We start from the raw sequence: 11,832 nt of genomic DNA, 5'->3' as shown, positions 1-11,832 counted from the left end.
AAATAGGGAAAATACATTCTAGAAGAGAGAAGCTACAAAAAGTAGCTTCTCTTTTTCTTGCCAAAAACTCATTCTGGAATAAAAAATGCATTCTGGAATCAAGTATTTTTAACAAACACATTTTTATTCCAGAATGCAAAAATTGCTCCAGATTGCATTCCGGAAATTTTTTAACAAACGTATTTCTGTTCTGGAATGCATTCTTAAGTAGAATTTCTACTCCAGAATGGATTCCATGCGTGCCCTTAGTGAGAAGTACCGAAATGAATCAAGCTAATCACACTTCAAAAAGAGCGAAACTCATTACATACTTCATTTAAGAGAATATGATCCATGGATGTCGTTAAGAAGAACATGGGTCTGTCTGTATAACATTTCTTTATTCTTCTTTACGATATAGGTAACCAAATCTTTCGACTCGACTAATTCTCGTGAAAATATGCAAATTGTCCCTTGATGTGCATCAAGTAAGATTGCCTTCCCAAGATGATGGGACCTGACCCCTGAAATTAATCCTGGTGAAAGACATCGTGATTTAAGTACCGTATCTAATCGCATCCAAATCAAAAGTGAATATTTCTTTCGTGGTTGTGTAGCTAAAAGGATGACATTGCAAGGGATGGGTTCAAGGTGCGAGTGTCAACACCATTTGAAGTCTTCGAAGCTGTCGGGTTTGGACTCCGAAGAGGACGTGCCATCAAGCAGAACATAACTAGCGACCCCATTTGTGGTCTTCGCCACTTTGATCATGGTCGAAATATCGCATTAATTATAGCATAAACTACAGAGAAGTCATTTCAAGCATGTGCACACATCTGAAGACTTTTTGGCTCGGTGGCTCCTCCCCTAGCACAGGGGCATGGCCAATCTATGTTAGCTCGTTGGAGATTAAACTCGTGCCTGATCCGGTAGGTTCACTTTACGCGCTCGGTCGAAAGTAACATCCTGAGCGCGATCGATTCGCCCATCGAGTGATGTACCCGCGATCGAACCGAGAAATTTGAACTTTCATTCGATACGCAAAACCTGAACTGAAAACACTCGGACAGAACTTGATCTTAATGAAGCCAAAGAAGGCTCCTCGTTTCCTTACCAAAAAAAAAAAGAAGGCTTCTCGTTTCGAGCACGTTGAATGGACATGAGGATGGTAGGTGAAGACGTACATAGTTTAATGGGTGCGGTCTCGTTGGTAACGATGCAAACAAGCTCAGTTCATTTTCGAGGGTGACAAGTTTGACTTCAGCCTTTCGACCGTCGACCATAAAATTGGAACTTGGTGGATGGTCCCCTCCCTTCCGGCGACTCAAGTTGTCCAGAGCTGCTTTCCATCACTATGTGTACACGAGGAAGATGGGAGTTAAAAGGGGAGGTTGGAATCCGGATTCAAATGGATAGATGAGGTCCGAGCGAGGTCGTTAAGCCTCCGAGCAAGGGATTGCGCGGACCTCGGGTGAGGGTCGTGTGCCCTCGCTCCTTGGCGAGGGCCGCCCGCCCACGATGATGCCTTGTGGTCTTACCCTTATAGAGATCGGATCGTGCAACCGCGACAGACTGCCACGAGGGTGGCTAAACCTTACCCCCCTTCTCTCCTGCTTACTCCATCTTTGTTTTCCTTTTCAATCGTTGTGTGGGTCCTTTGAAAGGGCTCACAATAGATGTGGCTGCAGATGCTTGTTGGACATTTTACATTGGCTTCATATGTCCTTGGATGCTGATGATTCTCTAATGGTCAAGAAACATCAACTGATGGCACAATTGAAGTTCATCGTTTCAGTAAACAGAAGCGTACGCGACCATGCGGCATCGAAACACAAACACACACACACGATAAGCCAATAGAGAAAAAAATTGCAACTAATTCGAAATATAATTCAAACTGAATAAAAAAATGATGATAAGTTACGTGAGGTGACAATAACATGTGATGTAACAACTTAAGTAAAGTTAGTTATTCCAAAATCTAAAAATATTTTTTCCTAAGATGTTTTTTTCCTAAAAAAAGGTCGAAAAAAGAGAGTAAATACCACCAAAGACCCCAAACTGGTATATTTGTGACAAATTTATCTCAAACTAATTTTTTTATCACGAAAAACCTCAAACTACTACACCCATGATAAATTTACCCCAAACTTATTAAACACAAAACTGATACATTTATAACAAATTTACCTTATATTAAATTGGATTAATACCACGTAAAAACCACAAACTGGTACACCTGTAACAAATAGAAAATAAAACCCTAAACTTGTATATCCATCAATTGTTACGTGTCATCTAACTCAGAAATTTCACGGTAAAATTTCAAGGCAACTGACTGTACAACATGCTTCCCAGGGTTGATGGAGGGAAGTACTTTGTTGGGCGGCTTGCTTGGTCCCCTCAGCGTGCCTAGGCACGAATCATAGTGCATAAACGGCTACTAATATGTTCAATTCGATGTTCGAACTATCGTCGTAAGCCTTCATAACATTCTTTCTTTCCTTTGTAATAAAAAGATAACTCTGGAGGAGTGCCCCATTAAGTAACAACCTTTTTATGACTCTCTCAAGACCTATTGTAGCGAGAATGCTAGCCACCATTGTTTACACATAGATTTGGCCGAATCAAGAGATTTGATCTAACTTGTTAGCTAAGCATGCCTCTTGCCAAAGAGGTGAATGTTGCCATCACTAATCCGCTGATTCAATTGGACATTGAGACAATGTATCATGTATTCACAGGATCTAAACTACATCTCGAATTCATCGACATGATGTGACAACATTGAAAATGGAACCTCAAACTCGACTCATTCAAGTTGAAGAAAACTCTCCTCAAATTCACTTGCCCCAACTCTTCTTGAAGATAAAAGGGTAATTTATTCGTCTTTCGAAAAAGATGGTCCGAATGTACTCCAAACTGCTCACAACAATTAAGTTGCCCTTGATATTCAACAAAATTACAAATTTGCCATTGTAAGGCAGTCAGCATATTCTCGACCTTTCTTTCTCAGAAAGTATGTCATTACTCGAGATAAAATAGAGGTGGCGTTATTTCCACTCCCTATATAACTAGATCCACCCTCATTTTCACTAAAAAGACAATATCGCCCTCAATTTCAATTGCAAACTAAAGTGGTGGTTCCAAATTTATTTTCTATTCTTCTTTTTATTTTTTACTTTTTCTAATTTCTGTGTATTATCTAATTACCATAATCAAGAATTTTACATGCTTGTTTTTTTTATGGTGTTTCGTCAAATTGAAACTTATTGCTATTTAGAAAAAAAAAATAGTGTCTTCTTCATCATTACTCTTATAATAACTTTTTTTTTGCTAAAATACTCTTATAATAACTTGTTTGTTCTTTTTGTCGCTCCTATCTCAAGAGCTTACTTTCTTGTTGAATATTTTATTTTTTAATTTAGTTAGCCTAAATATATATCAAGTTTATATTTACTATATCTAAAATTTATCTTTTTTCATTACTATTGGCGATAGACTTTTACATGTAAGACATTAGAAGAGTATCTAGAACAACACTAAAAATATTAACATGAAAAAGTTATGCACAATGAGGTGCCTCGATATTTTTCGTAAACATTATGCAATTGATATTTATTTTCATCAATTCAAAATAATGAAATTTCACTGACCATTTTAAGAAAAGATTCTTATTTATGCAAAGCTTCGATTTAATTAAATTCAATCTTTCGAGGGCAATTTCATCTTTTTTTAATGAAAATGGGGTGAATTTAGTCGGACAATCAACAAATATCCAGTAAAGGACGATTTTATCTAATGGGTTACTACTACGAAAAACCCCAAACTGGTACACCTGTGATAATTTTACTCCGAATTATTTTTTTGACCACAAGAAATCTCAAACCGGTACACTTGTGACAAATTTACCTCAAACTATTTTTTTTACCACCAAAAACCCCAAACTGGTACATTGTAATAATTTTATCCCGAACTAATTTTTTTACCACAAAAAATCATAAACTGGTACACTCGTGACAATTTTACTCTGAACTAATTTTTTGACCACTAAAAACCCCAAACTGGTATATTTGTGAAAGATTTACCTTTCTTTAGTGTCCGTTAAATTAAATTAATATCACGAAAAATCACAAATTGGTAAACATGTTACAAATAGAGGGGTAAAACCCAAAACCGGTATACCTGTCAATTACCACGTGTCATTAAACTTAGCAATTTGACAGTAAAATTTAACGAAAATTAACGAAGGGTAAATCTGCCATAGATGTACCAGTTTGGGATTTTTTATGGTCAAAAAATTAGTTCGAGGGTAAAATTATTATAAGTGTAACAGTGCGGGGGTTTTGATGGTCAAAAAATTAATTCGGGATAAAATTATTACCGGTATTTCAATTTGAAGTTTTTAATGTCAAAAAAATAATTTAAAATAAATTTATTATAAATATATTAATTATAATTTTTCGTAATATTAACCCTTATCTAATCCTCAATTGGTAAATTTCTCTTGTTTTTTTCTGTAAAATAATTGATTGGATCAGAGAGCTATCCGTGGCGATTGGAGGCTGGCTGGAGCCTCTTTTTCTGTACTACTAGTCTGCAACTTCTACTATCTGTCATCATCTCTTTCAAGTGGATCATACCAAGAAGCAGAGACCGACAGCAACCCCAGAGAAGAGAATGGCGATGGCTCCGGACTCCGGCGCTTTCGTGAGCAAGTTCGTCCTCAAGCCTCCCTCTCCGTCTCCCTCGCTTCCCCTGGCCGGCCTCACCTTCGCCGTCAAGGACATGTGAGTGATCACTTCCTCCGTTGTTGCCCGTTCAACTGTGACCCGGTTGATTATATAGTCTCTGTTCCCAGCTTTGGTTACTAGTTTGGTTTCCCTTGTTTTGTTCAAGCGCGGAGATGATCTGGGTTGTGTGTTTTTGCCACTTTTTAAGTGGGTTTGCGAAGATGAGTCTGCTTAGTGCTTGGTCAGTTAAGTAGTTGTTAACTTCCGATTGTTCAGTGAACTGTTGAGCTTTGACATGGGAAAGCGGAGACCAGATGGGAAGATATTTGCGTACCCAGTGAGAAGCTGACATGGGGTTCGATAACTGTTTCACTGGAAAAGCTCCCGACGAAATATAATTCACCGAACTCGTTCTTCGGCTTTTTTTGTGAGAAAGGACCGGGTTTGGTGGCGACTCCGGACGGGAGATATCCATGCAAGAAAAAGGAACTTGCTTGTTTCTATTGAATAATATAATTTCAAGCCGTGATAATATCTGATCGATAGGAACCTTAACCAGCACAATTAGTTCGAATAAATCATTACACTTGAACTCTGTCGATATTATACTGATACTAGACTTAAAACATAGACAGTTACAGCTAAGGAAACTGAAAATATACAGTGCTGAAAGCTCAAAGATAAAAAGATATCATTTTGATTGTGTGTTCGGGGGCTTTTTGTTGGCTATCGGATGGTATTTATACTGTAAATATGATAACCGTCCTCCAGTGACATCTATCAGTCCACGTCAAATAACTGCCATCGATCTCATCTTCATCCTTTATTCTCGCGACACCTGTTAATCTACGCCAGGTAATTGCCATCAATCTCATCTCCATCCTTCCTTCTCGCGACACTTGTGTCGGTCTATGTCAAGTAAGTGCTATTGATCCTGTCCTCGCCTTTATTTTTGCGACACCTGTCAATCTATGTCATGCGAATCATGTATATCACCATGTGTTTTTATTCTTTTTGATAACTTCCATGACTTGGTCCTCAAGCAATAGCAATTTTGTCGATCATCATTAGAACAAATCCCAAGCGGTAATTGTTTCCTCCTTGATTTCGGTCTTTTCAAATTTCAAACACTCCAAACTTCCCGCCGAGCCCCAGCATATGATTTAGCGGCTGCCAGCTGTTTGTTATCAGACTTTCGATAGCTAAACTTACAGCTTATGTCATTTTTCATTGATTGACTTGCTTTTTGCCAAAGATTTCTCATCACGTGCATTTATCCCCGCTGTTCTGAATTTTCCCTAATAATAATAATCTATTTTACTGTTGACAACCCGATTAATTATTGGTGTCAACAATAATCAATTAGAAGTAATCAGCGAATGTGGTGGGACCCATGTTCAAAGCAGTGAAGAAAAAGGGGAGGTGGTCATTTTGAGTACTATGTCGTTGTTGGTTGTCACACGCAATGTCAATTGATGATGAGCTGTGTGATGTTCGACGCATTTTGTTCCTAAACGTTTTCGAAGAGAGTACAAAGGATCGAGCATAGACCGCTTGACTTGTAGCTGGAAAATTATTTTTTATCGATATATTTTTGTTTTGTAAATGTCGGATTTTCATCCTTGGTCTAGTGAGTGAGTGTGAGTAGTTCACATTTATCACTGAATGAAAGGGAGAGATCTAACTATTACCGCGTGTTCCTCCCAATGGTAGCGCTACTCATGCATGCATCTTCTGTGAAAAGGCATGAAATTTTACATTGATTCCTGCTGCTATGCGTAGTTGGACTTTTTCTGAGACTGAAGTTTGTGTCGATTTTTTTCATACGGAATTCTGTGTGCAGTTTCGACGTTGAAGGACATGTGACTGGTTTTGGAAATCCTGATTGGGCGAGGACTCACGAGCCTGCATCTTCCACAGCTCCAGCTGTTTTGAATGTGTTGAAAGCGGGTGCTACATGCGTTGGAAAAACTGTAAGCGATGAAATGGCATACAGGTTGGTGTCTGCGAATTTGGCTTATAAACTCAGTCTTGCTGCAATTGAAAAACACAACTCAAACTCGAGAATTGTGGCTGACTGTCGAAGAGAAGAGAGCAAGCAATGAATAATGAAGAGTAGGGTAGGTATGTGTTCGCACTTAGCCTTAGCATGGCGAGAGAATAGGGGATAAGCTAGACTAATTGCATGGCTAGAGCTGCCAGACACTGCATACCAGCTCCTAGCTAACTACTTTAAGACAACCTGCAATGCAGTCATATTTCAGATAGTCTTCCTGAAATCAGATTTTAGAGTTCCGAATCTTGGAAGGAAGCCTCTCGCCTGGCCAGTGAAGAGGGCATGGTGATTTGAGAACTTTCTTTCCCTATTGTGTTTGGAACTTGGATTGGTTAGGTTAAGATAGGAATGCTTACCATGGAAAAGACGGGATAAATTCATTGCATACATAGTTCGCCAAGGTTGAATTTGAGGAATTCTAGCTTGAGAATGTAATTTCCAAGGTAGTCTCTTCCTTCTTAAATGGCTTGAAAAGGAAGTTCTACTCTAAAGAGAGGAATATAATCCACTGAAATGATTATTTTTATGGTGGCAGCTTATTTGGGGAAAATAAACATTACGGCACACCAAGGAACCCATGTGCACCCGATCGCGTGCCTGGAGGATCCTCCAGTGGATCTGCTGTTGCAGTAGGAGCAAAGCTTGTCGATTTCTCCCTAGGTGAAGCACTTCATCCTGGAAATACTCTGAAATTTTCTCAGTTTATCCTACTGAACGAAGCTAAAAGTTCTGCACCATTGCAGGAAGTGACACTGGAGGAAGTGTGAGAGCTCCCGCATCTTACTGTGGGATTCTTGGATTTCGGCCTTCACATAATGCCGTTAGCACTGTTGGAGTCATTCCACTGGCACAAAGTTTGGATACAGTAGGTGAGCATTCTGTTTTTTCATGGCCTCCAGCTTTTGATGAATATAGTCATTGGTTTCAGCTTCTTAAAGAAAGAAAGTTCAGCGAAAGACTTAGGTTCCTTATTTTATTTCTGACAATAGTATTGTTTCTTTATAAAAAAATGAAATATTGGGCAGCTGAAAGAAATTTCTAGCACTTTCAATATGGCGAAAAGTGTGCCTCTTTGAAACTGTTTGTCCCCTTTGTCCTAGGTTTTGTATTGCGCTGTAATTCCATCTTTAAGTATTCTACAAATGATAACACAGCAGCCAACTGACTGCTTCACGCTATTTCCCGGTTTTGTTTTTCAATTACGTCATGTACTTGTGCAAGGTTCCTGCACTCATGGGAGTATTCACAATAAACTCATAATGACTAGTTTGAATTTATTTTGTTGGCTTCTTTTCTTTTTTCCTCTCATTGTAAGCTAGTAAATGAACATTTGTTTACTTTTGTGTTTCTTTACTGTCTTATCTAGGTTGGTTTGCTAGGGAACCGAGCATCTTGAAGCAGGTCGGTCGTGTTCTTCTCGAGTTGCCTGATGCAGATCCAAATAGACCTAGTCAGATCATTGTTCCAAGAGATTGTTTCCAGCTTTCAAACATTCCAAGTGAGCGACTGACTCAAGCTCTTGTAAGATCAGTGGAGAAATTATTCGGAGGTAAGAAGATTAGAGCAAATGATTTAAGCTCAAATTGTACCTGCAGTCCCGAAGCACAGTAATGTGGAAGGAATTGATCATTACTGATGGAAGTGAACTGGACTGGAATTGTATAGTCTCTCAATTCATATATATTCAATTCCTAACTAGTATTTGTTCTTGTATATGATGTCTCGTTAATGTGAATCAATGCAGGTGGTATAATTAAGCACACCGTCCTTGGGGACTACGTCAGAGACAACGTTCCGGCCTTGAGTTCATTCCTACGTGAAATAAATGAGGATGAAGTAGACATCATACCATCTTTAGAAGCTCTTTCTAGTGCAAGGCAGTTACTTCAGAGGTGGTGATGTGGACCTGAACCCTCGCTGGATTTTATTTCAATTGTGCATTGTGTGGGATAATGAAGAGAACCGCTATCTAGAGAAGAATTCTGATTAACCTTGAATCGTAGGTATGAGTTCAAGAATAACCATAAGGAATGGGTCTCTGCTGTCAATCCGGACTTGGGCCCTGGAATATCAGATCGGGTCAGGGAAGCCCTCCAGACAACTGAAGAAAATATTGATGTCTGTCTGTCAGTGAAGAAAGAATTCCATGCTGCTCTTACTTCCCTACTCGGGGTATGTCCCTCTCTGGTCATCTCGCATGCCTTGAGTCCATAGTTGTCTTCTGTTACTGTTCTTGGCTTGTTGCAATGTTTAACATTATGTTATGAATTTCCTGAAAGAAATGCATAATTGAACAAGTAAGAATTATAAAAGAATAGTGTTCTTGGCTTCCTGCTATGTTTAATCTTATCTGATGAATTCCCAAAAGACATGCGTAATTGACCAAGTAACTGGAGGAATTATCAAAGAATACTGTTCTCATTGATCTCTCTCGAGCAATTTGAAGTGTCAAAGAAGGTGTTATTCCCTTTGGTACAGGATTTCGGTATCCTTGCAATCCCCACGGTTCCTGGGCCTCCGCCAAAGCTACAAACAGATTTATCCTCTCTGGAAGTTTATGATGCTAAGGCAATGCGTTTGCTTTCCATTGCCGGTGTATCGGGATTCTGTCAGGTTGCGCCATCTTCTCTCACTATGCAACCTTAAAGCTGTCATACTCCCGTCTCAATTAATCCAATACCTCTATGCAATCTAGGATTAAGTGTCTGCAATTCGCATTTGCAGGTAAGCATACCGATGGGGCTGCATGATAATTTGCCTATCTCGATATCCTTGCTGGCGAAATGCGGTGCTGATGGGTTCCTGCTAGACCTCGTCGAGACAATGTACGAGTCCCTCAAGGAACAAGCTGAAATTGCAGAGAAATCAGTTTGACGTATGCATGTGTCATCATCTTCCTGAGATGCTTCAAGCTATCCTATTGTACAGGCCGATATCTGACTGTTCTTGCTCTGTTGCGCCCCCTTGTACTTGTGCTGCGTGCCGTTGAATGTAGTGCGGACTCCGTGATTTTCGTAAGGCTGTTGCTGAGAAAATAAATTTCTGTATATCATACAAGCCCACTTGTTTATATTCTGTGAGGATATATGGGTGCTCATTGTGACACTTTGAGCATTTTGCAACCAAGTACTTGTGCAATCTTCATATTGGTAAGGAACAAGGACTGTGTTATCGCCATAGATTCTCGTTTTCCTTGTTCAACTAGTTCAGTACTGAATTTAAGCTGAAAAGTTGGATGGTCTGGGCCACCCACGTCTATATTGGCCCTCCATAGAAACTTGCACTCACCACCTCGGAACCTGCACAAAATTTGAGATTCTGTTTGTGAGAAGTACCATAATGAATCAAGCTAATGAAACTTCAAAAAGAGTGTAACTCATGACATACTTCATTTGAGAGAATACGGTCCATGGATGTCGTTAAGAAGAACACGGGACTGTTTGTATAACATTTCTTTATTCTTTTTTATAATATAGGTAATCAAAACTTTCATTTCGACTTATTCTCATGAATGTACATAAATTGTCCCTTCACGTGCATCAAGTAAGATTGCCTTTCCAAGATGATGGGACGTGACCTCTGAAATTAATCCTAGTGAAAGATATGGTGATTTAAGTACCGTATCTAATCGCATCCAAATCAAAAGTGAATATTTCTTTCGTGGTTGTGTAGCTAAAAGGATGACATTGCAAGGGATGGGTTCAAGGTGCGAGTGTCAACACCATTTGAAGTCTTCGAAGCTGTCGGGTTTGGACTCTGAAGTGGACGTGCCATCAAGCAGAACATAACTAGCGACCCCATTTGTGGTCTTCGGCACTTTGATCATGGTCGAAATATTGCATTAATTATATCATAAACTACAGAGAAGTTATTTCAAGCAAGCGCACACATCCGAAGACTTTTTGGCTCGGTGGCTCCTCCCTAGCAAAGGGGCATGGCCAATCTATGTTAGCTCGTTGGAGATTAAACTCGTGCCTGATCCGGTAGGTTCACTTTACGCTCTCGGTCGAAAGTAACAGCCTGAACGCGATCAACTCGCTCGTCGAACGACGTACCCGTGATCGAACCGAGAAATTCGAACTTTCATTCAATATGCAAAACCCGAACTAAAAGCACTCGGACAGAGCTTGATCTTAATGAAGCCAAAGAAGGCTCCTCGTTTCGAGCACGTTGAATGGACATGAGGATGGTAGGTGAAGACGTACATAGTTTATTGGGTGCGGTCTCGTTGGTAACGATGCAAACAAGCTCAGTTCATTTTCGAGGGTGACAAGTTTGACTTCAGCCTTTCGACCATCGACCATAAAATTGGAACTTGGTGGATGGTCCCCTCCCTTCCGGCGACTCAAGTTGTCCAGAGCTGCTTTCCATCACTATGTGTACACGAGGAAGATGGGAGTTAAAAGGGGAGGTTGGAATCCGGATTCAAATGGAGGGATGAGGTCCGAGCGAGGTCGTGAAGTCTCCGAGCTAGGGATTGCGCGGACCTCGGGTGAGGGTCGTGTGCCCTCGCTCCTTGGCGAGGGCCGCCCGCCCATGATGGTGGCGGGTGGTCTTACCCTTATCGGGATCGGATCGTGCAACCGCGACAGACTGCCAAGAGGGTGGCTAAACCTTACCCCCCCTTCTCTCTTGCTTACTCCATCTTTGTTTTCCTTTTCAATCGTTGTGTGGGTCCTTTGAAAGGGCTCACAATAGATGTGGCTGCAGATGCTTGTTGGACATTTTACATTGGCTTCATATGTCCTTGGATGCTGATGATCCTCTAATGGTCAAGCAACATCAACTGACAGCACAATTGAAGTTCATCGTTCCTGTAAACAGAAGCGTACGCGAACGTGCGGCATCGAAACACAAACACACACACACACGACAAGCCAATAGAGAAAAAAATTGCAACTAATTCGAAATATAATTCAAACTGAATAAAAAAAAGATGATAAGTTACATGAGGTGACAATAACATGTGATGTAACAACTTAAGTAAAATTAGTTATTCCAAAATCTAAAAATATTTTTTTCCTAAAAAAGGCCGAAAAAAGAGAGTTAATATCACGAAAGACC

At 40.0% G+C, this 11,832-nt stretch overlaps 1 protein-coding gene across 1 annotated transcript; it reads left to right on the top strand.

The window, feature by feature from the left end:
* The first annotated feature begins 4,507 nt into the window (after positions 1 to 4,507).
* Positions 4,508 to 9,885, top strand: LOC130137842 (amidase 1-like). The gene is made up of 9 exons (XM_056310320.1): positions 4,508 to 4,769; positions 6,556 to 6,708; positions 7,304 to 7,428; positions 7,512 to 7,637; positions 8,135 to 8,317; positions 8,513 to 8,660; positions 8,772 to 8,940; positions 9,247 to 9,381; positions 9,493 to 9,885. Exons 1-9 carry the CDS (start codon positions 4,660 to 4,662, stop codon positions 9,640 to 9,642), a joined length of 1,299 nt encoding a protein of 432 aa, XP_056166295.1. The 5' UTR covers positions 4,508 to 4,659; the 3' UTR covers positions 9,643 to 9,885.
* The last annotated feature ends 1,947 nt before the right edge of the window (positions 9,886 to 11,832 follow it).

Source organism: Syzygium oleosum, unplaced genomic scaffold, assembly GCF_021117445.2.
Source record: "Syzygium oleosum isolate NSW1041296 unplaced genomic scaffold, Sole_v2.1 Sole_v2.03, whole genome shotgun sequence".
Lineage (NCBI taxonomy): Eukaryota > Viridiplantae > Streptophyta > Magnoliopsida > Myrtales > Myrtaceae > Syzygium > Syzygium oleosum.
Note: the sequence above shows the minus strand (reverse complement) of the source record. Positions and strands in the feature narration are given on the sequence as shown.